The sequence below is a fragment of the Sitophilus oryzae genome, unplaced genomic scaffold (assembly GCF_002938485.1).
Source record: "Sitophilus oryzae breed Bouriz unplaced genomic scaffold, Soryzae_2.0 scaffold_1442_pilon_pilon, whole genome shotgun sequence".
In the NCBI taxonomy this organism is placed as follows: Eukaryota; Metazoa; Arthropoda; class Insecta; order Coleoptera; family Curculionidae; genus Sitophilus; species Sitophilus oryzae.
The window spans coordinates 4310077-4337529 of NW_022146107.1; the positions used below are offsets into that span (position 1 = coordinate 4310077).

The 27453-nt window shown below is 32.0% G+C and overlaps 1 protein-coding gene across 1 annotated transcript; it reads left to right on the forward strand.

Annotated features, from left to right (window-relative positions):
- The first annotated feature begins 3819 nt into the window (after nt 1–3819).
- LOC115877075 (lamin Dm0-like) lies at nt 3820–26177 on the forward strand. Its single transcript, XM_030893149.1, has 7 exons — nt 3820–4657; nt 13272–13460; nt 14549–14716; nt 14946–15144; nt 20664–20891; nt 21021–21249; nt 25542–26177. Exons 1-7 carry the CDS (start codon nt 4025–4027, stop codon nt 25666–25668), a joined length of 1773 nt encoding a protein of 590 aa, XP_030749009.1. The 5' UTR covers nt 3820–4024; the 3' UTR covers nt 25669–26177.
- The last annotated feature ends 1276 nt before the right edge of the window (nt 26178–27453 follow it).

Consider the following 27453-nt stretch of genomic DNA (forward strand, 5'->3'; position numbering starts at 1 on the left):
GATTCGCCTACTTCATCGCTGAACACGGAACGTTGTCACCTGCCCGCGCACTATTTTAAACTCTAAATACCGTATGATCGAGAAAAAACGGCGTCCAGTTGGCTTGGAAATGAAGATCGCTGTCATTTTATATGTAAATTTATATGGGAAATGTCATCGATCGTCATTTCCCAGCCAACTGGACGCCATTTTTTTTTCGATCATACGGTATTAATAACATATAATATATTATTTTTGTATTGGTATCGCATTATTTCAACCTGTTATACAGCCAACCTGTTTAGATTAAATTCATGAAATATAGATATATCTATCCGTTTCTTATTTTTGTTTAAATATATCAGAGATTAAATTTAAATTTATCAGTAAAAGCGCGAACAATCAGACGCTAAATTGATTTACGTGGTAGATAGAAACTCACAAAAACTAGTTCTATTGGTTAGAATAAAATAAACCAACTAATCTCGAAGCACTTTTCACGCTTGCGTAGTTCAAAGCTGTTGAACGAAAAGGACAGACTTATGTGGATTTTGTATAGCTCCATCTCAAAAATTTGGCTTCAATTTCTGTTCCTCACTAGCAATATAGTCTTATAATATATTTGTGCTTAATAGCTTTTTAAAAAACTTACACTGATGAATAATACGACTAATTGACTACACAGTGGCACAGAATTTTCATTTTTCTCTTAATTTATTTTAATACAGGGTGTTTCAAAGAACATGTGCTATCTGTCGTGGGGAAAAATAAGATTTATTTTTCATATCTTTCTTTTTTTCTGCTTGTTTTCTGCTTTCTTTTTTTTGTCGCTGAAAGGGGTAAAGAATGAAATATTGAGGGTAAAAGTTACTATAAGTACTACATATTTTAATGCTAAAAAGTGTCGTCAGTTATCACTGAAATATTTTGCAAAAAAAAACACGTGCGCCACTGACTTTTTTCTTTTGGTATCAAAATTGTGTAGACTGTTTAATGCCAATTAAAAATTATCTCTGGATATTTTGTCGAATTCGGCCTTCTTGATGAGATAAACGCAATTTTATCAAATTAAAATTGAAGTTAAATTAATAAATTATACATTTTGCCTAATTTATTATTAAATTTTATTATTATTACTATTAGTCCAACTTTCAGCTATTTCAAATAAAAAAATAATGGTATTAATTTAATATAATTACAAAAAAATAATTTTGAAAAGTTTTAACATCCTGTAACTCTAAAATTATGCATTTCCATACCCATGTTTATAAGAACTTTTTTTCCTATTTTCTGATGAGAAATCAATGAGTACTTATTTAAAACTTTTGAAAGTTAATGATATTATTTTTTTTAAAGGTTGCTATTAGACTTGGATTAAGGCAAATTAATAAAATTGCGTTTACCTTATTAAGGAGGCCGAAATCGACAAAATATTAAGAGACAACTTTTAATCGACATTAAATACACTATTTCGCTAACAAGAGAAAAAAAGTCAGTAGAGTACATATTTTTTTTAAATATTCCTGTGATAATCCATATGCACGTCCCTGATGGATATGTCGCACTTATTTTTTAACATTAAAATATATCGCACTTATAATAACTTTTAAACGAAAAAAAAATAAAACTTTAACGCCCTGTAGCTACGAAACAAAGCAGAATCGGATCTATGATCTATGTTAAGTCTTACTTGAGGAATCTCCCCACGAGCGATGGCACATGTTTTTTGAAACACCCTGTAACTTAACTTGTTATTGAACAAATTTTACGAGTGGCAATAATTTATGTATAATACAATAAATAAGTTAAGTGATTACAATTTAAAAAGTTAGGATCTGATTTTTCAAGTGCTTGTTTTGTTTTCTTTTGCTATGTTAAGTTATTAGTAATATAATGTTAATTTTGAAACTTTAATGTAAGCTTCATGTTGAAGTTAAAGTTTAAACTCAAATTCAAACAAACAGAAATTCTAAATTTTAGATTAAGTTACATCAAAACCAAAGCTCAAAGTTCTTGGATAGAAAACAAGAGTGGCTGAAGTTGCTTTGAAACAATAACATTTTTAGGGATTTGAATTTTTGCATTAAACAATATATATGTATCACCCACTGAGGTTTGGTTAGGTGGGTTACACTATTTCTTTAGATACACCCTGTATACGACTAGTATAATTATGTAGTTTAAAAAATACTTTATAAAAAATACTAATATTTATAGGTACTAGTTATAAGGTTTTACTGGATAATTTCTATGACGATACGGCAAGGAACTATGGTATATACAATGAGATAATATAAGTTGAATTACTTATACAGGGTGAGTCTTAAATAAGTGCAAATATTTTCAGGGCTGGTAGATCTCGATAAAACCGTTTTTGAAATAAGTCCGAAATAACCGAGTTATTTGACTTGGCAAATTTAAAAAAAAATGATTTTTTGCTTAAATTTTGAGGTTTTCTGTCTTGTAACTTTAATCTCCTACCTATATGTTGCCATATTATCAAGAAATTATGTTTTTTAACTAAAAACTAAAGAGAAATCCAGAAATTTCAAATATTCAATTTTTTTTTCGCCAAAAAAATCATAGACGTGTTTCTGGGGTTGAAATATACCACCCCTAATAATATTTGCACTTATTTAAGACTCATCGTGTATATGTCCTTAGTTTTAAGTTCTTTAGATAATTTAATATTCATACTGCAAGAAAAATGTTAGACGAATTATTTTGTAATGTTAAATTGTGAATTTCTACGACAGTAAGAGAGATGGTAAGGCATTTTCTCTCCCTGTCTCAAAAATTTACAGTGTGAAATTTTTGTATATTAATTTTTAAATATTTAATTATTTTTCTCTTTTGATTAAGTATGGTGACTGATATTTTTTAAGACGACTTGGCTTGTTTTACGGATTATGATTTAGAAAATATTCAAAATAAGCTTCTGAATAAAGCATTCTTACAATATTGAATAGCAACTTCTGAATAAAGCAAATAATTTTGAATAGCAAAAAAAAATGGATATATTTTAAGACTGACTGAATGTATGAATGCAATTAAATAGACAACATAGAGAAATTTGGAAGTTTATTTTGATAAAATATTTTTGTAACAAATAAATAATTTGCAATGATATTTGTTTGTACTTTATTTACTCTGTTGTTGGTTTTATGAGCTTAATTTTTATTAGCTATTATCAATCTTAATATTGTCCGAAGTAGGGTTTACTATACAGTGTTTATTTGCACTAAAGAAATTAAAATTAAGTAGAAAAATTAAAAAAGAAAAATTCCTTGGTAAAGTGGAAAATAATTTCGTATCGTAAACTTTCTCGAGCGTATTTCTTTGGTAGTTTCATAATTATGTTTACTATAAAGTTTAATATAAACCTATTTTAACTCAGCAATTTTTAATTTTGTTTATCTGACAAGCAATAAAGATTTAATAATAAATATTTTCTACTAGTATTGTTAACAAATTAGCTGTTAAAATATTTTTATAATACTTGTGTGAATACCCTCGATTGCAATTTAAAATGACCAAGTTACTTTAATATTAGAAAACTACAATTTCAATTGTCCCACCTTGCTGAATTTATTGAAAGAAAAATTGTTAAAAACCACTCTACCGCTCCCAATCGCTAAACAATACACCGCTCCCAAATATCTATGATTTTTTACAAATGTTCTAACATTATAGGCAACTTAAAATACTTGCAGCACCACAGGTTTGAAGTCTTAAACAACATAGTTTCGTCATAGCGCCCTCTATGGGTGAATAGATTCGAGCGAACGACTTCCCCGTCAGAAAACTACAACGTCAATTGCCCCACCTAGCCGTATTATTGTAAGAAAAACCGTTAAAAGCCGCTGTACCGCTCCCAAATCATCGCCGAAAATAGTTTGGTTACCTCCACGCGAGTCCTCGACCGATTTTCTATCAATACGAGTGATCATCGCGCTCAGAACTGTTCGAAATATCGTTCCCCAGTTACTACATTAACGTTATTTAGTGGTGATCTTAACCGTAGTGCTACCCAAGCCCGAAAAACATGTCTTCAAGATCGAAGAAGTCGGCCACACCGGCGTCGCAACCTCCCCCGCGTCCTTCGAGCCCCCTGAGCCCTACCCGGCATTCCAGGCTCCAGGAAAAGGCCGATTTGCAGAACCTCAACGATCGATTGGCGTGCTACATCGATAAAGTCAGGTATTTAGAGTCTGAAAACAACAGACTCACTCGGGAAATTCAAACAACACAGGAGACTGTTACTAGAGAAGTGTCCAACATAAAATCTATGTACGATCATGAACTAAGCGATGCACGTAAACTATTAGATGAAACACACAGGGAAAAAGCACGATTAGAGATCGATGTGAAACGTTTGTTAGACGAGAATGATGAGTTAAAACAGGAACTAGCCAAGAAGTCGAAGGATTTAACGTTGGCAGAGAATTCTGCTCGAATCTACGAGACTAGGTGTAACGAGTTGCAGCTGAAATACAACCAGGCTAATGCCGATGCTAAAAAAGCCATCGGTGATTTGAAAGATCTGGAGAAGGAACGGGACAAACTTAAAAAACTTCTAGACGAACATAGAAAACAGCTCGAGGAAGAATCTCTGGCTAGAGTGGAAGTTGAGAATGCCAATCAAAGTCTAAGAGAAGAATTATCCTTTAAAGACCAGGTAATAATTGTTGATTTTAACATTACTAACCAGATGGTATTTCAAATCTATATACAAGCGATGATATAATTTATTTATCTACGTGTGGGTGGATTTATATTTGTTTTTACTGTAATTTTGGTAATATGGTGTCCTAATTTTATAGTTTTATGTTATTACTTGTTTCGAATTACAAGGTTGTTTGGTTTATATCTGTAAAGACCCCTCCACACATAAAGTGTTGCCTGTCAGATACGACTGTTTGAAAAACAGCAATCTGGAAGATTTACCTGTGCTTTTATCAATTATAGCATTGTTTTTAGTGATGTTGAAAAGAAAAACATGGAATTTTACTACAAAATTGTATTCATGGTTTAAATTTAATTTGTAAACAGGCAAAGTTAAAAAAAGCATAATTTTTGCTTATGAATGGTAAGGAATTTTTTAAATAAACACTGGGCTTTGTAAACATATAAGGAATAATCAAACATTATTTGTTGATAAATGTGACAAAATTGATTTAAAAATTTAGTCCATGAAAGAATTTTTCTCCTAGTGCCTTTTTTGACAAAAAAAATGTCTTTACAGTAATCTCTATTCTGCAAATAACTATTTATACTAGGTATTTACATTTTTTAATGCCGGCTAGCAGTGATGCCACTTCTACCGATTTTTCGGTAGATCTACCGATTTTCATTCTTCGCTATATTTTAGTTTCGTAAATATTACAAAAGAATTTCCGAATTTTGTAATGGAATTTGTAGAAACATTCCTAATCATATATTTTCTTGGCCCACAAATGGACATTTCTGGTAACGCTGCAAACGGAATGCGACTGTAGATCATTCTACAGTATGTCCCTGGATTATATACAGTCAGTGGATTGTATTTACAAGAGGATTTTTTTTATTGACATCTTGAAAAAAATTCTCTCTATAAAAAAATGTTTGCTTGTTCTAAAATGGTTAATCCCGTTTATACTTTTTCAAATTTCCATACCGTTTTAGAGAAAATAAAGAAAAAACATGAAAATATAGTTGATTTTTTATGTATAAAGATTACGTAAATAAGAGAACTACAAGTTATCTACGGAAAATAGAATTTTAGTAGTGGCAACACTGGCCGGCCTTATGCAATACACAGTAATCAGAAATAATGTATCCCACATTATTTATCAGAATTATTATAATGAAGTATGACGTCATGGTTACACACACATTTTTCGGCGAAAATAAGAATGACTTCAACTCATTTTTATCTGAAGGTTTATTTACTATTTCATTAATACAAATGGCAACCCATTAGTTCTTGTAGAGTTCTTGAAACGTCAGCATTTATTTGTGTCAACAATAAAGAATCTATATTCGGATGTGGGTTAGATCGATAATTATACCTAAACGGGAAAAACGAACTGAAAGCACGCGTTTTTCCCATCTGTTTTCCTTTTATACAGGGTTGAAAAAAACATGTTTACATAAAAGATACATTCCTAACACAATGCACATACAATTCCTAACGGAATGCACATTACATTTTCTATCAAATAGAGTAAAAAATACTGAGGGTACCATAAATAAAATTATATGGGTGAGCTACTTTTGAAAAACACCCTGTGTAAAATACTTGTTTTTAAACAAAATGTTTAAAACTTCTTAAAATATCCGAAATTTTTTAGTTGATTATAAAAATATATTTAGATTTTTCTTTCTGTTTTTTTTTAGATTAAAAATAGATATTTTCTTAGATATTTTTGATTTGGCCCACATTTTACTTAAAAATATAGTGATGTCTGTACTTTTTACAATAAGGTTTTTTTATATATTTTCTTTTTCTAATGAAGATATTTTTAAAAAATGTCTATACCTATGTGGCGGATTCATATTTCCAAAAAAATCCTTTATGGGTATTTCGCCACTGCACTGCAAGAAAATCTACAAAATAAAATAGTTATTTTTTGTAAACACTTCTGCGTTAAACATAAACGGACGCTGCTTGTCAGAAGTTATGTTTACAGTAGGTTTGTTCCAACCACAAGTTTTAGAACGGTTCTGGAACCGTTCTGAAATCATTGGGACTAGTCTTATCCGCATGCGTTAACTCGGCACTGTTTTTGAACGATTCCAGATTGGCAATCGGTTGGAACAGTTTCGGAACCGTTTTTAATCTGTCTTGTCAAAACACCGGTTAAAATAACCTCACTTTTTGTTTAATGTAAGATGTAAACAAAACAAACCTTAATAATATTCTTCACAGATATTCTTATTAATTGTATAGAACAGTGGAAACTATAAAAAGTGGTAAATTACTACCTACATTAATAAATAATGGACACAAACCATAATTTTGGTAAGTTTCACTTGGTTTACTATTCGGTTTTTTTTTTGTTAAAAAGTGTGAACTGTAAAATGTTAAACCCGAGCTAAATTAAATAGACAATTTCTAAGTATAGAAAGAATTCTAAACACTAAAACCCATTAAACTCCAAACAAATCCACAAAACAAAACAAGCGAACGCCCCGGCCCAAATGTCAATCAGCTGATAAAATTTACTAACTGGTTCCAAAACCGTTCTAATAACGATCAGAAAATTGGTTGGAACGCAAAGAGAATCGTTCGAGAACGATCCCCATTAAGGTTGGAACGCTTTTAGCCCTATGCGCAAGAACGGAACCGTTCCTGAACGGTTCTCAGCGGGGTTGGAACAAACATAGTAATACAAATTTGCCTAACAAAGAAAAAAATGCTTAACGTTTCGGAAAGTCTCTTTCCGTCGTCGGAAGCAAAAAAATACAAAGAATAAAGAAAAAACTATTTAAAATATTTAAATTCAACTATTCGAGAACACTTTACTTTTTTTAAACAGATACGTCTACAAGAAACCGTTTTACAAAAAAAATCAACTATATATTGAACGGTTATATAATTTCCTTGATTTATCTCTGTGAAAATCTACAGTACCTACCTATGTCCCATAGAAAAGCGTTATGATTTTTAGGACTTGTTTTTTTTTTCTTTTTTTTAGAACTTATGTTTTAGGGAAAAATTCAACTATATTTTATTTTCATGTTTTTTTTTTCTAATTTTCTCTAAAACGGTATGGAAATTTGGAAAACTATATAAACGGGATTAACCATTTAGGAACAAGCCAATTTTTTTATGAAGAATGCATTTTCCTCAAAATGTCAATAATAAAAAAGTTTTTCTTGTAAAGACAATCCGGGGACTGTAGGTATAAATTTTCCAAATAATAAAAAAATAGAATTTTTATCAAAGCGCGACATTGACCTGAATCACGTCATCAAGCTATAAAATTCTTCGCTCCACGTAGTCACCTTTTCGAAAAGATTTTATTTTAACTATGACATCAGTTTCATATTAAAAATTCAGACAGAAACAAGAATTTTACCCGTATAGCTATTTCCAATGTACGCTCGAATCGTAAAGTAACGAATTTTATATTTTTCCTATCAGCATAATAATTAATAATTTTTATAGATTTTTAAATCGTTTGTATTATTAAAAAAAACACGTTTTAATTTTATATACGGTATGTCCTCAGATTATCTTTACAAGAGGAAAGGTTTTTTTGATTATTAACTTTTTGAGAAAAATGCATTATGGTTTTTGGGAGAAAAAATTCAACTATATTTTCCTAGGTTTTTAATTTAAAAACCTAGAAAATAGTATAGATGGGATTGACCATTTTAGAACAAGCCAAAAAACTTTTATGAAGAATGCGTTTTCCTCAAAAAGTTAATAATAAAAAAGTGTTTTTCTTCTTCAAAAGACAATCCGGGGACATACTGTATATTAAAATCATATGGTATTACATGTACGGCAGATAGTGATAAAATACTGTAATAATGTACACCCGCAGCGTAAAATAACGACATGTTTATGTCATACCTAAAAATAGAATAGTAAATATAAACTATTATGTATTCATAAAAATATGTTTGTAAGTTCTGAAAATAGATTTGATTCAATTCTGATATAGATAATTTTGAAATATATATTATATCCTCATGTCTAGTACAGGGTGGAACAATATGCGCCAAAATGTGTTTTAATATTTAAAAATACCGGGTGCGTCTTAAAAGTGGCTCACTCCTGTAACTTTTTTATATTTTCAGATAAAGAAACGAGATTTGGTATATTAGTATATGATATAAATTAGGATTGATTGACGTATTCAATTGTTTTTGGTCACTTCCTGTTTCACCGAAAATAACTACAACTTTTGATTTTTAAATGGCACCCTCGGTATTTTTTTACTTTATTCGATAGAAAATAACATTCTGAGTAGAATGATATATCATATGTCAACTTTTGAGATTCTCGCTTAATAAAAAATCGCATTTTAAAATTCAATCTAGAGTGCCATGGGTATGTTAAAAACACTAATTCTTAAGCAAGGAGCCTTGGAAAATAGATTTGATCGTCTAATATTTTTAGTGTCTTGTCCTGGCCAGTTAGAAAATGCCCAAATCGTATTTTTAATCATATCTCAATTTTTTCAAATGGAACGAGGGTGGCTCATTAGCATATTTGGAAAAAGCATTTTTTTATAAATAATTTGATACCACACACTAGGTATTTCGAGTCAAATTTTTGTTACGAACCGCAAATTACAATTTCAAATAAACCATATGTGAAAATGTCTAAAGAGTACATATGATATGTCATTCTAACCAGATTGTTATTTTCTATCGAATAAAGTAAGAAAATACAGAGGGTGCCATTTAAAAATTAAAAGTTATAGTCATTTCCGGTGAAAGAGGAAATGACCAAAAACAATTGAATACGTCAATCAATCCTAATTTATGCCATATACTAACATACCAAATCTCGTTTTTTTATCTGAAAAAATAAAAAAGTTATAGGAGTGAGCCACTTTTGAGACCCAACCGGTATAGATTTATTCTGATTTATGTGTTGTATTAGGCGACATAAGTCCTAGGTTTTTTAGTAGAATTTACAGGGCTTATTATTTACTTAAAATGAAGAACTATTTTTTGTTATACCCTGTACAGGGTGTCCCATCTTCGTGTGTTTTATAGGGTTTCTCGTTTATGAGTAAAGATACAAAGATACTGTTTTAACCAGTTAATTTTGCTTTCCATTGTGCTCTCTTAATAAACTTCACAGAAAATGAACTTGTGCAGTTGGTTATACATAAAAATGATATAAAATGTCAATATTCCATGGGTATATTGATAAATGATATCTAAATTATAAGAAAATAGATTTTCTACGAGAACTTGAAAAGAGGTTAAGAATGGTATAATACAATTTGATAGACAGTTAAATTGTGCATCTGATTCATCTAAAATATACACAGGATGTTCTATTTAAATTAAAGAAGTTATTGCCGTTTAAAGCTAGTAATTATTTAAAATAAATTTTTGGACATTCTGTATAAGGTATATTATAATATTATTTTTATTATTGGAAGACAAAATTTAGAAAATGGAAAAACTTCAGTACAATATTTGCTTTTAAAAACTTAAATACGCCTTGAGAAATGAAGCATTAAATTTGTTATTGCATTTTCACAAAATCGTGAATATTTCAAAAACGATAAGATTAAAGTGCTGTAAACCTTAATTAAATTTACCTTTATTTTAATCCTAGAAACTAAAAATGTAATAATATGCAAGGTGTTCCATTTAAAAAAAAAATACGACTTTGATATTTTTATTGATTTGGGACACTCTGTATCTTGTAAAAATATGTTTAAATTGTAGCTCTAATAGTCCTTGAACGATACCAAAACTTACAATTTGTAAGAATCTAATCGTTTGTCTGTTAGAAAGCATCAGATTAAAAAAATAAACTAAGCACTTTTGTATTGAGGTAAATTGTGATCAATTGACTTATTTTGATTATAAAAATTGCATAGGATGTTGTTCTAAAACCACGGAATATTGGTACACCCTGTATATGCAGGATCGCTTTATTTACAGCTTTAATAGTACATCTGCTCGCATCATAAACCGTATTTAAAATTTTAATTCAATGAGAAATTCCACCTTTATTTAAACACGCCGCGTTAATTTTGGTTTCGTAAACTACAAATTAATTTAAAATTTAACCTTAACTTCAGATATAAATGTTAATGACAAGTATGTACAGGGTGTTAAAAAAAAGTTAACAATTTGACATAAAATTGTATTTTCAGTTGGATTCTTCTCTGTTAACTCATTAAAACGGCGCCAGAGATGGCTTGGGAATGAAGATCGCTATCATTTTATATGTAGGTATGTTTATGTGGTGAACATAATCGATGGTCATTTCGAAGCCAATTTGACGCCGTTTTTTTTTTTTTTCTTCGATCATACTGTATATTGTTGCCAAGAAATAGCCTAGCACATATTTATTAGAATGTTGCGTGCTAATTTTCTATTAGGTAGAAAATTAGGTCAAAGTAAATTCATCCCATGTTTAAAGGGGCACTTTTTCATATTTTCTGACAAGGAATCGCTTTCTGAAATTTGAACATTGTGCATTTTTTGAACACCCTGTAGGTGTACAAGTATTAATAATACGAAAAGGTAGTTATTTCATAAATAACACTTACAACATTGATTATTTATGCGTCACTACTAGGTATTTTTATTAGTTTTTTTTATTAAAAGATTGTCATATCTATAATCCAAAAACCTGTATTTTTGGCTGCTTTTTAACATTTTTTTTTATTAGGAAACGTAGAAATTATGATAAGATAATTTGTATGCAGTAAATAAAAATATTGATATTAATGTTTATATAGATAAAAAGAAAATCTGTTTATCTATCTACCGCTATCTAAACACCTCACTGTAGTATTGAGTAATAAAAAGGATTGGAAGAAAGAAACGCTTACTCAGCATATAAAAGACCATACCATCACGTGGTATACTGATGCTTCCAAAACCAAAGCAGGGACAGGGATAGGAGTATTTGGGCCGAAAACTGAATACTCCGAACCAATGGGCACCTACCCCAGTATCCTTCAGGCAGAAATTTGCGCTATCGAAAGATGCGTACAATTTATCTTGGATAGGAACTATCGAAAACAGGAAATTGCCATCCTATCCGATAGTCAAGCAGCACTTAACGCGATCAACTCAGTAACCATCAATTCTGAAGTTGGTCAAAGAATACCTAGAGAAGCTCAACAAATTAGGCAAAGAAAATAAAGTCCTCCCTACTCTGGGTGCCTGCTCACCAAGGGATAGAAGGCAATGAAAAGCAAATGATCTAGCTAGGAAAGGAGCGAACACTCCACTAACTGGACCAGACCCGTTCTGTTTTCCAAACGGGAACCAACTGAAAGCGGAACTGAAGAATCTGGAAGACTCCATCCGTAACTTGGAATGGGTGTCCTCCAACGGTCTAAGACACTCGAAAAGTTCCTTAGAACTTATGACCGAGAAAAATCAAAGGTTTTCCTTGATTTAAGTAAAAACAATCTTCGGATTGTCACGGGGTTTCTAACAGGACACTGTCTCCTCAACGAACACCTCAGTAGGCTGAAACTGAGAAACAACGGCGAATGCAGATTTTGTGGGGAAAATGGGGGAAACACCAGAACACCTTATCACTGAGTGCGCCGAGACGACGACCATTCGTGCCATGAACCTTGGCACGTCTGATGTCGAGGATGGAGAGCTGGCCTCTGTGGAGCCGTCTCAGATACTGGCTTTTCTTAAAGCCCTGAGACTGTATGATGAGTTATAACTCGTTATAACTCAAGAAAGGGGAACACACAATAGATCTGTAAGGTCGCGGTGATTAACTCCCCTTCTAAACATTCTACATTCTACATCTACCGCCGCAAAAAAATTATATACAGTATGTACCCGGATTGTTTTTACAAGAGAAAAACCTTTTTATTATCGACATTTTGAGAAAAATGTATTCTTCGTTAAAATGTTTGCCTTAACCTTCTAAAATGGTTAATGACGTTTGTGGGTGGTTTTGGAAATTTCCATATCGTTTTAGAGAAAATTAAAAAAAACATGAAAATACTAGTTCCTAAGTCCTAAAAATCAAACGGTGTTTCTATGGTTATAACATTTCGATTTCATTCTTTGGTAGATGTTTATTATTAATTTCGATTAACGTCATACTTTTCGCTGTTGTTAAAGTATCATATTTTCCGATAACTATAATCACCCTTTCCGTAGCATTGTACTAAATAAATGTTATGCTTTTTTAACATTTTAAAACAGCAAGAAATATGACGTTAATCAAAATTCTATCAACAATCTATCAAAGAATGAAAACAAAATTATATTACCATAGAAACGCGTTTTGATCCTTAGGACTTGGGAAAAATTCAACTATCATACATTTTTCATGTAGGAAAAACATAAACGGATTTAACTATTTTAGAATAAGCAAAATGTTTTATAAAAAATGCATTTATCTCGAAATATCAACAATAAAAAAGTTTTTCCTCTTGTAAAAACAATCCACGGACATACTGTAGAATATTTTATAATTTTATTATGAACCTTCATATAACAAAATATTTACAATATATCAGCCCAAATTATTGTATATGTATTCCATTTTTTATTTAGTATACTTTATATATTAATAATTTGTTTTAATATATTATTTTATACTATTTTTATCCTTTTTCCAGGTCTACCAACAGCAGCTAACCGAAACACGTACACGTCGGCAGATCGAAATTAGCGAGATTGACGGACAGTTGGCTGAAAAATATGAAGCCAAGCTGCAACAAGCTTTGCAAGATCTCAGGGACCAGTATGAGAGCCAAATGGCTAGCAACAGGTCAGAGATCGAGCTGCTCTACGAAAATAAAATCAAGGTAGGCTTTGATACTAGACACTGCGACCTGTAAGACATATTGTGCAGGTCCTTGATAGGATGGGAGCATAGTTCCTTCTGTTCTAGCTTTGCTTTGCCAAATAGAAAGTTCAGGTTACACTTGACAGCTATATGTCACCCCTTTTTAATTTCACCCTTAATTTCACTAACTTTTGTACAAATTTTTATACTTCCCGAACCAATTTTAGCAAATTTTTGTACCAATTTTCACCCTTAATTTCGTCCTTTTTTCACTCTTAATTTCACTAACTTTTGTACAAATTTTCATACTTCCAGAACCAATTTAGCAAATTTTTGTACAAATTTTCACCCTTAATTTCACTAACCTTTGCACAAATTTTCATACTTCTAGAACCAATTTTAGTAAATTTTTGTACAAATTTTCACCCTTAATTTCACTCCTTTTTCACCCTTAATTTCACTAACCTTTGTACAAATTTTCATACTTCCAGAACCAATTTTAGCAAATTTTTGTACAAATTTTCACCCTTAATTTCACCCTTTTTTTCACCCTTAATTTCACTAATCTTTTTACAAATTTTCATGCTTCTAGAATCAATTTTAGCAAATTTTTACCCTTAATTTCACCACTTTTTCCACCCTTAATTTCACTAACCTTTGTACAAATTTTCATACTTCCAGAACCAATTTTAGTGTCCTGTTAAAAAAACCCGTGACAATCCGAAGATTGTTCTTCCTTAAATCAAGGAAAATCTGTAGCCCAGCAAACTGTGGCAAGTCACAAAACACAGTTTTGAGAAAAACGAATTTAAAGTTCTTTTTTGAAGTTATTTCCTAATTACTTAGTTATTTTTAAACATATGATTGTAATATTTGGTATATGAATAACTTATTTTGAACTTAGTAAGGTAGAACATAAAAAGTTAAGTAACTTATAGAGTTTTCTTAAATATGCCAATTTTGGACTTTGCTTGTAGGGTACAGATATATAGATTTCACAGAACAATTATATAAAGCTGGACATCCTAAGTTGCCCAATTGGATTTTATCGTTTTAATTAGGTAAAATGAAGACTTTATTTGTATAACGATTTTTTTTTGGTTTCAGAATCTCCAAGCTGCCGCAAATAGACAGTCAAACGCCGCTTCCAATGCTCTGGACGAAGCCAGACAAATCCGATCCAAAATTGACACCCTTACCAACAGGGTAACGCAGTTAGAGAATGAAAACTCAGGACTAGTTGCCAGAGCCCGAGATTTGGAGAAGTTATTAGAGGTAATAGGAGCCTAGAAAATGACAGTTGATGAATTACAATACTAAAAATTGACATACAACTTGTCAAACATTCAAAAATTAGCATTAACTATTGAAAGATCAAAAAAGTATAGAATTTCCAGACGTACAAATCTATTTCAACAAAAAAAATTCTTGAATTTTAACGTACAGGATTTAAAAATCATATTTCGTTAGAATATATTTTAATTTGTTTGTTGTTTTAATATAGAACGAACGGTTACGTCACGCCGAAGACTTGGCAGCGCTGGAAGGCGAATTGGCCAGACTGCGTGAAGAGATGTCCAACCAGTTGCAGGAGTATCAAGATCTGATGGACATTAAGGTGTCTTTGGACATAGAAATTGCCGCTTACAGGAAGCTGTTGGAATCGGAGGAATCCAGATTAAGAATTACACCATCGGGAGGAGGTAAGGACACTGGATTTTCAAGTGTATATTTACAGTGGCATGCATGTAATGTAGGCAAAGAGGCGTTGCCTACCCTTGACAATATAAAAAATGTTTCATTGCGTTACATTATAACTCTTTGTTTTATTAAGACATTAACAGTTTTGTAGGTATTGTCTATAAAATGAATAACTTTGAATTTTGACCGTTATTTTTTACCAACATGGCAAATATAAAATCCCTCTATCAAAAAAGTTACTGATATTCGTTAAATTGAGTGCCTGAACGAATCAGATACTGTTTGACCAGCGGATCTGTAGCTACGGAAGGAATGCGAGAAAAAAAAATCGATATTGCCACGTTTATCTATAAAATTGCAAAATTGCCAGACATGAACTATAAATTTAATATATTTTTATTATATATAATGTGTTTAGCATATATTCTGACGTATATTACTAAGGAATTTTAACGTAGTTCATATTGTTCGGATATGTTTTATTTAATAACTTATTTCTTTCATTCTGTATAATCTGCCTATTATGAAAGTTGAAGATTTTCAACGATATCATTGGCAAACCGGCATCGCCGCGCATGGCCGCCTATTCATCGAACATGATTGGCGAGTACGTCACAGGATTTGTTACCACGCGGTTGCCATGGCTTTTACGCCTTTCCTATTCGCTTGCTTTATCCCCAACTTCACGGTCTCTTCTGAAAAGAGTAGGAATATTGAATACTATTGAAATATCCAGTGGCGGTGTCATTTTTTTGATCATTATTACTTTATTTCATTATTTTATACCGGTTATCCTAAACTTTATTCCTATATTTTTAGTATATTTGATAGTTAAGTTGTGTTTTATTGTTTTGTTATCTTGTTATAATGTTTTTCGTTCGTAGTTTTTAATTATTAATATCAAGTTTGATCGTATATTTGTGTTTTAAAACGAATAAATTTGTTAAGGGTAAGACGCTACATAGTCAGACAAGAGAAATAATAGCTAATTTATATAGGTAAGTTAATAATAACGTGGATGAAATCTCATTTGGTGTATTTCCTTGTGTTCATAATAGGGTTTGCGATGAAGAAGCTACAGAGAGTTCGCTTGAGTTGCCGCTTAAACGTAAACTTGAGCGGATATTTCTTTATACCGGAGTTAGCGTATCGGCTATAAAAAAATTCACACAGAAGATAAAAAAAAGGCTGAAAACTAACCCCGATAAAATGATATCCTCTCTGGAAAGAAACGACCACGTGAGACTGCTGTCGAAAAGCTCAACGACTTTTTCGAAGTGGTCAGGAATTTGATAAATAGATTTTATCTCGAATTCAAACTCGTCCCCACAATTAGAAAGCTTTTGCAAAAATTGCAGGAAGAATCGAATTTTCCTTTTGCAGGGAAACGCTTAGGGGGTTATTAAAATCAAATGAATTTTTTTGGCGTAAATGTTAAAATAACAGATAAATATTAATGGAGCGGCCCATTATATTGCAGAGAGAGATATAAATATATATACGCGAAATTCGAAAATATAGCCAAGTATTATCTATTTGGATGTAACATATGGGTAGACAATGACCTAACCTTTAAAAACTGCTGGCGGAGCGATACCATATCTGGTGTAATAGGCAATATCAGATCTACTGATGAGTAAAATTATGTTTTGTTTGCGCTTCCAAAGTTAACTATTTTCAAGATTTTTTTTTGCTGGAAATAGTTATATCTAAAATTATGTATTATAGAAAAAAATATAGTTAGTACAGATATATAAATAAATATACCTCAAGACTCAGTCTTGATCATCTGCTGATGGCAGACATGGTTAGCGAAACGTGGTCCAGTGTAAAATTAAAAGTGTTAATTTGTGTAAAAGTGTTTTGGTGTATTGTACTGATTTAGTGTTTTATTTTGCTGTGTAACACCAAAGGTTCCAACCCCCAGCTGTAATTATTTCTTCTATTATATTAACAACACAATAATAAAATGATTCAAAATATTTAAGGGAGCTTTAATAAAAGCTTTTAGTGTGTATCTGCTAACTCAACAGTAACGATTCAAACAGCATAAAGTTTTTTGAAAAAAATTATTAATCTGAGTATTATATTTATGATACACATTATTTCCATATAACACCGTACGCCCATGCCTATTTTATGAATGAAATTGGGCGTGTTTTGTTTACAACTGCGTTCCCCTGCCGATACCCCGTAGCTACAGATCCGTTGGTCACACTATAGGTAACTCTTTTTACTTTCATGAAATAGAAAAGGAAAATAATAAAACAAGTGACAGTTCTTCCTCTTCTTGCAAAAATCAACACGAAATGTCATAATTGACAAAAGTAAAATGTCATCAGCTTTTGACATTTCTAAATATTAGACTACGTCTCTAATAGAACATCCATGGAACGAGATTTATGACGTCACGCTAGTTAGATACTACGGATTAATAAATACGTTGTAGAATACATGGAAAACATAATTATTCCTCGTATTTTTGGTTTGTATTTTAAAAATGATATAGTTTACATGAAATATACATAATATACAGTTAATAAATACAATATAATATATACCTATTTATAGTAATAAATACTTTGGCAAATAAACTATGAACCATACAAATGCAGCAAATGTTTTACAATATACAAATAATGAATAGATTTACATAAGACATAAGTACATAAGATAATGGGTAAAATGTAAAATATATTTTAAATTTTGGGGTTCGAAAATCGATCTAATTTAACAAAAAACATTCAATATCTACTAATAGTGGTGTATTATTATTTGCATTTACAAAATTTATTTATATATTATAATGTTTACTGCAATTAATAAACTAATATAAACTTGTCAAAAGATGACCATATATTTTTTTAAATTATTATTCTTAACACAAAAACTATCTACATTGACTATGGAGTACGATTTCAGCCATATTGTAAAACATTTGCTGCATTTGTATGGTTCATAGTTTATCTATTAGCCAAAGTATTTATTACTATAAAGAGGTATGTATATATATTGTATTTATTAACTGTATATTATGTATATTTCATGTAAACTATATCATTTTTAAAATACAAACCAAAAATACGAGTAATAATTATGTTTTCCATGTATTCTACAGCATATTTATTAATCCGTAGTATCTAACTAGCGTGACGTCATAAATCTCGCTCCGAGGCTGTTCTATTAGAGACGGCATTGCGTCAGCATGGCCGCAAGTTGCTAACCTAATAAAATTAACACTAGAAAAGCCCGCGGGAACTGTCAAATTCAAAGTTATTCGTTTTACAGATTATATTAAAATTGTTATAAAAATATAATTCTAATAAAAATACATAAGTTATAATAATTAGTTATTAACACGAACATCCGATATGCTACTGAAGCAGATAAGTTAAATTGACGTATCTAAATTGTTTGACATCTAATCCTTGACAAGTAGTAAATAAAAGCAAAAATGCAGGAAGAATTATATAATTAGTTAATTCTAAGTGAATTTCATAAATGATCAGTTTACTACACGTATATTATATAGTCACTTACTAGTGAAAAGTTATTCCATTATTTCCCTCGATTTTTAACCGAGATCTACCGCACGTTACACAACCAACTATTTTACAGTCTTTTTCGATAAATCGCAATAGTGTCGCTGTTAATTTTAGTTCTGCCACATTTTTTTTCTAGATTTACTACCTTTAAACAACTACCAATGGTTGAATAAATAATAAATAACATAAAACAAGCTCAGTAAAAACTAAAAAATCCACAAAAAATAATGCCAGAACAGTAAATCGGCTGACAAAAGCTGATTTTTTTGCTTTAAGTTATCTAAGTTAGCACATCAAAATAGATCGCAAGTGTACTTTAAATTTTGAACTAACAAATATCATTTTTCGTCAGCAGTTCAGGTGTTCAGTAAAGTGTCACAATATGAACTGAGTCATGAATCAACAGCCAAAAACGGCAAATAGACATAGATTAATCCCTTAAATAATACATAATACATACTTTGGTCAAATTTCACTGCTCAATTACGTCACTGTAATTCACAGTCTCGCTTGCATACGAGAATATTATTCTGTTTCTATTTAACTTCCTCCCATGTCAGCAAGGACTGCAGTTTCTATCGACAAATTTGGCCAATTAAACGATACAGAATAGTTTACAGTTTTTAAAGAAAATTATGGATAAACAGAAGTCCATAAAACCGTAAGTTTCGCGGCCAAATGGCCTTGCTGGCATGAGAGGAAATGAAATGGGAGATTAATATACAGGGTGTTTCAGAACAAATGCGAAAAACTTTAGGGGGTGATTCCTTGTTCAAAATAAAGGGTAGTTTGCTTTATAAACGTTGGGTCAAAAGTCAACCATTAAGGAGATATCGCGGTACAAAGATGGCGGAAAAATAATGTTTTTATTTTTTATCTTGAAAACGAAAAGAGATCGACTAATGAAATTTTATGGAAGCATTACTGTTATGAAAACACACTTTCAGGTAATTTTTTTACTTTTTTAAAATGAGTGGAAGGGGTTGAAATAAACTATCCCTATCATTCTTGTTAACGAAATTTAAAGAAAAATCTTATCAAACACATGCAAATGCTTTAATTTGGATAGTTTAGTTTGTTTAGAAACTTTTTTACCTCTTGTGTTTTTTTGATAAAACTCACCGATTGGAAATTAAAAAATATAATGTAAAGCATTACATGTCAGAACAAAAAACATTTTTAGATTAAGAATCTAGTGATAATAACGATAATAATAATCATCTAGATAATAACGTATTGCAGTAGAGTAATGTCAAATAAAATAATATTAGAAACATCCTAAAAAGTAACAGCGGTCGACTAGATTTTTTCCTAAAAAAATTACAGCAGCCCACTAGATTCTTTATCAGAAAATGTTTTTTGTCCTGACATGTAATGCTTTACATTTTATTTTTTAATTTCAAATCGGTGAGTTTTATAAAAAAAAATACAAGAGATAAAAAAGTTTCTAAACAAACTAAAATATCCAAATTAATTTTTTTGCATGTGTTTGATAAGATTTTTCTTTAAATTTCGTTAACAAGAATGATAGGGGTAGTTTATTTCAACCCCTTCCACTCATTTTAAAAAAGTGAAAAAATTACCAGAAAGTGTGTTTTCATAACAGTAATGTTTCCATAAAATTTTATTAGTCTATCTCTTTTCGTTTTCAAGATAAAAAATAAAAACATTATTTTTCCGCCATCTTTGTACCGCAATATCTCCCTAATGGCTGACTTTTGACCCAACGTTTATGAAGCAAACTACCCTTTATTTTGAACAAGGAATCACCCCCTGAAGTTTTTCGCATTTGTTTTGAAACACCCTGTATATTGACTTATACAAACGAATTTGAAGTGAGACTCAGGTCTGCAATGACAATGATTATGTCATAATCATATTTTAAAATTTGGTGAACGTATGTCTTACAACCTTAAATTTTGCCGGAAAGTATAAAACTGGACCTTAGAGGTTAAACTTTGTTTTATTCGTTTCAGAACGTGAAGTGATCCACTCTACCAGCACTCGTAGTTCTTCATCTCGCCTCACGCCTAGCAGGTTGGGTGCCAAGCGCAAGCGCACGCTCATGGACGAAAGCCACGAATCCAGTTTTTCCGACTACAGCGTCACCGGTTCCAGCAAAGGCGACATTGAAATCTTGGAAGCCAATCCTGACGGAAAGTTTGTCAAACTCCATAACAAGAGTAACCAGGAGATAACTGTTGGTAAGTTGTTTTTTTTTATTAATTTGTGCTTGTAGTTCTTTGGGAGTACTGGCAATTGGGACTATTAGCAAAGAATCTATTAGGTACTCTAATTTTTTTTGTTGTATGCTAATTTTTTTTGTTCTATAGGTGGCTGGCAGATTATTTTGAGGGCCGGAGACAACGAAACCAAATACAAATTTATTCGTTCGGCGAAAATTGAACCCAAAGGTACAGTCACCGTGTGGTCTGCGGATCAAAACAAGGATCATGAACCACCACATGATCTAGTGATGAAAGGGCAAAGGTGGGTCACTGGAGACAACATCACAACCACGCTGTTGAATTTTGATGGCGAAGAAGTTGCAGTTTCGGAAAGGTAAAATATTCCCATAAATAAAAGAAGCAAGTTTAGATCGGAATGTGCCCATAAAGACAATGTAAATACTATTTGGCGCTATTCTTGCAACGGTCGCGACCCAAAGCGTTTGATAATTTCGGAGCTGTTCGGTTTTTTTTCCGGATTTATGCCGCCAAATGTATTATTTGTTCAAATTTATTATTATTTTCTTTTAATTTTATAAATATAACACAGTGTGTTGCATATAAGAAACTTTATTTTATATAAGGACGTGTATGAAACAGAGAAGAACAATCGTAGAGAAACGACAAAACGAATCCCGCCTAAAAATTTGGAGTGGGAGGTAAACCGGCTAAATGTCATCTCAACGTGTTTTCGGAATACGGCCAGCGTTGCCATTGTTAAGATAAAGTCCTGAAATCTTACTATTTTTTTAATTGTGTACATAATTAATCTTTTTGAATTAATTAATCTATATTTTGTCTTTACCTTATAATAGTACATAAAGAAAGAACTAATTTTCGGAACTAAATATTATTATAATATATGCAGGTTGTTAGCGTTTAATAAAAAATAATTAGAAAATTAAAACTATGTATTAGAAATTTAAATATTTTATCGCAAATATAATATATTAGCGACGCTAATTTGAGTTGTGTTATCTTTAAATGTAATATGGTTTTTTATGCAAAATATGATTTTTTAATATACAGGGTGAGTCTTAAATAAGTGCAAATATTTTCAGGACCGGTAGATCTCGATAAATTAAGCATATTTTCTCTTTACCGTTTTTAAGTCTAGAATAACCGAGATTCTTTGAAGATTTAAAAAAAAATTGCTTACATTTTCAGAACCGCTGAATCTTTTCCGAGTTTTCTTTCTTGTAAATTTAATGTACCATCTAAGTTCTCATAGTATAGAGATATGTTTTTTATCATAGTTTTAATCATCTGCTGATGCACTGCAGAAGTAAAGTGTTTTGGTGTATTGTGGTAAATTAAATGTTTTATTTTGCTGTTGTCCGGGGTGTTCCAACCCTCAACTCTAATTATGTTATTTACTTATTGGTTTGTTTTAACTCTTGTGATAACAGCTGATAAATATTCGAAATTTTCTTAAAAAAACACTTTCAAATATTAATTTCGAAACAAACAATATTATCAGATACGATTTGAAAATATCCCTCTAAAAGGAATAGGTTAGAAAATGGTTAGAACGCGATAAATTCAATGTGATTCCTAAATATTTATAATATACTTTTTACTGAACACATGTTTTTTCAGTGTATAGCTTTTCTCATTTCTTTTGCCTTCATTGAATTTCTCTCAGTGTAGCTGTAAACCGGCGATCTCTCACGTACGCCAATTTGAAGGTCACAAAACTTGGTCCTCCTCACTTCAATAATGCCGACGGTTTTTGTCGCTTCTCTGCGATTGTTCTTCTCTGTATGAAATACCTGGAACATTGGAAACCGACGTTATCCACGATGGTTTTTGCAGTTCACAGTTCACACTGCTTAAGTTTTTTTAATGCCACTTTTTCACAATTATCAGGGATTGGAGTAAATAAAATTTAAATTAAACTTACAAGATAGCGATAATAAATTTGAAAATGGACGCTTTAAACACTTTTCGGTATTTTTTCAATGCGGGCGATATTAATTTTGAAAGATCTTATAGTATAGAGCTAGCAACGTCGGTTAAAGAAGTATTTTAAGACGTCTGGCTCTTTGATATATCTTTTACTATGCTCTCTAGAACAGCATGCGTTCCGTCTGGCTGCCGGTAAACGTTGCGTTCACTACTGCGCATTGAAAGAAGATCCTATATTTTTATTAGTCCTTTAAATTTTAGTATTGAATATAAATCGAACATGTCTCCATAGCGTAGTGCGTAGAGTTTCCGACCACGAACCGATGATCCAGAGTTCGAATCCGGGTCAGGGCAAAAACTTTTTTATTTTATTTTCGTTTATATTCTGATAGTAAAGTATTAAATAATCCTGGAGCCATGATTGGGCAGCTTACCTTCTTAGTTGGGCCGTATACTTCTTTTACAGCCTCGAAGAATTTACGATAATCGTGATGCGTGGCGTACTCTTGAATCTGATTCGCTTTTTGTGACCACCAGTTATCCTTTACTTGGCGCAGTTCTCTTCGAAGCGTGTTGTTGGCTGCTTTAAAGTTGTCTACCAGTCTTGGATTATGTGGATTTGCAGTGACTGCTTGATGTGCTCTATGCTTTTGTTCCAACAAAACCTGTATATGCGGTTGATTTTTGTTAAACCAGTCTGGTTGTTTATTTTTGTTCGACTTTTCCAGTACTGCTTCGCTGGTTTTATGAATCGTACCCCTTAATTGTGTCCAGCCTTGTTCAGCTTCCAAGATTGAGATTGAAGTTGTCGGTGGAAGTGATTCTTTGATGGCTTCCCGGAGGGCGTATTGTTGTTCTCTAGACCCCGCATGTTCAATCTGGTCATGTTGTTTTGCATTTTACAGTGTGGATGTTTGGGTTTTAACTGGATTTTCATTTTTAAAATTAAAAGTCGGTGGTCAGTGCCGCATTCGGCATCTATTCTGGCTTTTGTGAGCATAACATCTTTTAGATGCGTCCTTCGAACGATTATGTGGTCTACTTGATGCCAGTGGCCTGATCTAGGATGTTTCCAGGTACCTTTGAACTTGTCCTTCAACATGAACCACGTATTGGTTATGCAAAGATTATACTCTGCGCATGTTGTTAATAAGCGTTCACCATTGCTATTTAGGTTTCCTATTCTATGTTTTCCCAATACGTCAGGCCATATTTCCTGTTGTTTGCCAACACGGGCATTAAAGTCACCTAGCAAGATGATCCGTTCGTGCTTTGGAATTCGTTAGAGTGCGTTTTGTAAAGCTTGGTAAAATTTATCCTTATCCTCAATTTTACAGTCAAGGGTGGGAGCGTAGACACTAATGATGTTGACGTAAGTTTTGTCTGATATGGGGTACCTTAGGGTCATAAGACGTTCGTAGACACCAATAGGTACTTCTGTTAACTTGGTGGCGATTTCGTTTTTGATCGCAATGCCTACGCAATGAATTCTTCTGTGTGTTGCGGGGTGACCTTTCCAAAAGAAGGTGTAATGGTCCTCAGTGAGACTATCTTCATCCGCAAAGCGGGTTTCGCTTAGAGCGGCAACATCTATATTTAATCGGTGGAGTTCCTGTGAGACCAGTGCTGTTCTTCTCTCTGGTCGATTTGAATTTATCTTGTCCAGTAGAGTGCGGACGTTCCACGCCGCAAACGTGAAACATTCATGTTTTTTGTTTCTCCGATGATACGCTCGAGTAGGCACCCCCTCCCGGAGATCCGATTGAGGGGGTATTTTACCTCCGGACGATAATTTTGTCCCACTCGAATGTTACATCATTGCTGTGTGTAAGCTGCGTGAAAAGGTTTAACTGTGGCGGTTACGCTGCCGCAAGTTTTGGCTGCAACTGTAGCACGGGATGGTTATGGCACAGTGGAGACTGCGACGAGGTTCCCTTTGTGCTGCTCTCGGTCGGCTAGGTGTGTATTTTATTACTCCTTTTCCCCAGAAGATGGTAGGTCTGAGGGTTGTATAAGGTTATACCGCCTATACTCGGACGTCAGAGCCTCGTTTGTGTAAACAGGGTGCACCACGTGAAGGTGAGGTTGACTTTTGGGTAAGCTAGGCTATATGTATCGCTTCAATACCCCTTGCACCCCAATATGTAAATAATTCTGGTGATTTAAAAAAAAACAAATATTCAATACTTTACTATCAGAATATAGACGAAAATAAAATAAAAAAGTCTTTGCCCTGACCCGGATTCAAACTCTGAATCCTCGGTTCGTAGTCATAAACTCTACGCACTGCGCGATGGAGACATGTTCGATTTATATTCAATACTAGAATTTATAGGACTAAATTAAAAAAAATATAGGATCTTCTTCCGATGCGCAGTAGTGAACGCAACGGGTATCGGCGGCCAGACGGCCGCATGCTGTTCTAGAGAGCATAGTAAAAGATATATCAAAGAGCCAGACGTCTTAAAATACTTTCTCGAAAACGTTGCTAGCTCTTAGACCATTATAATCACTTATAATTTTTGAAGATTCTGACTTTGACAAGAGAAAATTCTTTCTGTTCTTGTTTGGCGGTTGTTCTTCGCAACCGCTATAGCAGCGCCAGATCTCGTACAGCGTATGCGACCCAAAACAATTAGCGGGAAGCCGAGCATTCCAATCTATATTTATTTCCTTTATCAATGTATATTCCTAATTTTTGTTTTTATGTTTTGACAGAGTAAAACGACAGCTGTCAAGCTCGCACCTAAGACACCGAGAGATGGCGGGGGGGTTTATAGGGGCCGAGGATCTCCATCATCAAGTCGGCGATCCCCAAGGCGATGAAAAATGTCGACTCATGTAAAAACGAAATCAAACTCTTTTTACATTCAACAAGCCTAAAGCTAAAAAGATTAGGTAAGTATGGAGCTAGATCGCCTACTTTTTGTACAAAAAAAATCACTTTCCTTTAGTCCTAACAACTGAAAGGGTGCAAAACGTTTTTGCAGTATGGTTTTCTTTCTTTCGGTTCAATTTTGTGTGATTTTTTGGTGGGTTACAAAAGGTTGGTTAAAAGTAATAAAAAAATGTTCTTAAGTTAGTTTGAATAAGAAGAGGATTTTTTCAGCGTAATAGTTTCGCACGTTTTGAAAGTTTAGTAAAAAAATATTTATTTGCTTTGTATAAGGTGTATTTTTAGGTGATATTTAGGACGGTCATATACATATAACAGAATATGGTTTTGATGGATTTTTAAAATTTTCTATAGAGAAATAAGATGATATATCACACATTTTTGTAATTTTCTTAGCAGAAATGTAAATATAGATACTTATATATCAAGGTTTGTAGGAAAAAACGAATTAAAAAAAACTTTGACAGATCCAAAATAACCGAGTTATTCTACTTTCAAAATTTCCAAAAAAAAAATATTTTTTGCTTAAATTTTGAGAACTATTGGATCTTTTCCGGATTTTCTTTCTTGTCGACTACCCATGTTGCCATATTATCAAGAAATTATGTTTTTTAACTAAAAACTAAAAAAAATCCAAAAAATTTTTAATTTTCAAAAAATTTTCTTCGTGAAAAACCTCCTAATCGTGTTTCTGGGGTCGAAATATACTACCTTTAAAAATATTTGCACTTCTTCAAGACTCACCCTGTATTGTGTTCTAGTGGACAGATTTTGATGATTTTTAAGCAATTTGTAGCTAATATATTTGATTTTTTAGTGTCTTTATAAATTAAAAACAAAAGTTGCTATCTGTCAATTATACGAGAGAAAACAAAATGTTGATATTTTGGTGAAGCACCCTGTGGAATAAAGAAAGAAGGAACTAAAGAAAGAAAAGAGATACATTCTAACCTCATATTTGGTCAAAAAATCAATAATTTTTAGTTATCAACTTGCAACAATAATTGTAGAATATCCTGCAGTATATTCTTTTATATGTATATCAGCACAGTCTGTCATTTTAATTCACATGTTAATTGTATTGGCTGTCATTTTTTGGATGTCGTCTGTCGAAATCTTCCCTGACTCGTTAGACAGGCAGTACTATAGAACATGAGTGAAACAAGTAAATTTGACGTATAATTTTTGTTCGCAGTTAAGTAAAGACAGTGTATTTTCTGTCAGATTTAGATAAGTTTACTATAATATCACCTTTAAAATTTGTCTTATATATTTTTTGTACAGGGTGTTTAAAAAATAAAAATAAATTAAAATACTTGACTAGCTAATTACAATTTATACCATTGATATCCAGTGCTACATATTCGAAATTTAAAAAAATATCTGCTATTTGAGATGATTATAAAAAAATATATTTTTAAAGTTTTAACATCCTGTATCCTGTATGTTTATAGGAACTTTCTTCATATTTTTTGATAAAAAATACTTAAAAAAACTACCTACAATTTGGCCCTGCATTTTTCAAACACCCTGTCATTGCCTAGGAATAAATTATTTGAAAAAAATATTTTTCTCATTATTCTTCCAAATACTAATAGCCAATTGAGTAGTTTTTTAGTTAACTTAAAAATTTAATATAGAAATAATTTATTCTTATTGTGTTATTTTTTTTCAAATAATTTTTCTCTGTTATTTAGCCTGAAATATTCCTTGTTTCGAAAAATCTGAGAGTTT

Coding starts and splice junctions, on each gene's coding strand:
- LOC115877075 (XM_030893149.1), top strand. CDS start 4,025: ATGTCTTCAAGATCGAAGAAGTCGGCCACACCGGCGTCGCAACCTCCC. Junction 15,145..20,663: donor AATTACACCATCGGGAGGAG/GTAAGGACACTG, acceptor TATTCGTTTCAG/AACGTGAAGTGATCCACTCT. Junction 20,892..21,020: donor TAACCAGGAGATAACTGTTG/GTAAGTTGTTTT, acceptor TTTGTTCTATAG/GTGGCTGGCAGATTATTTTG.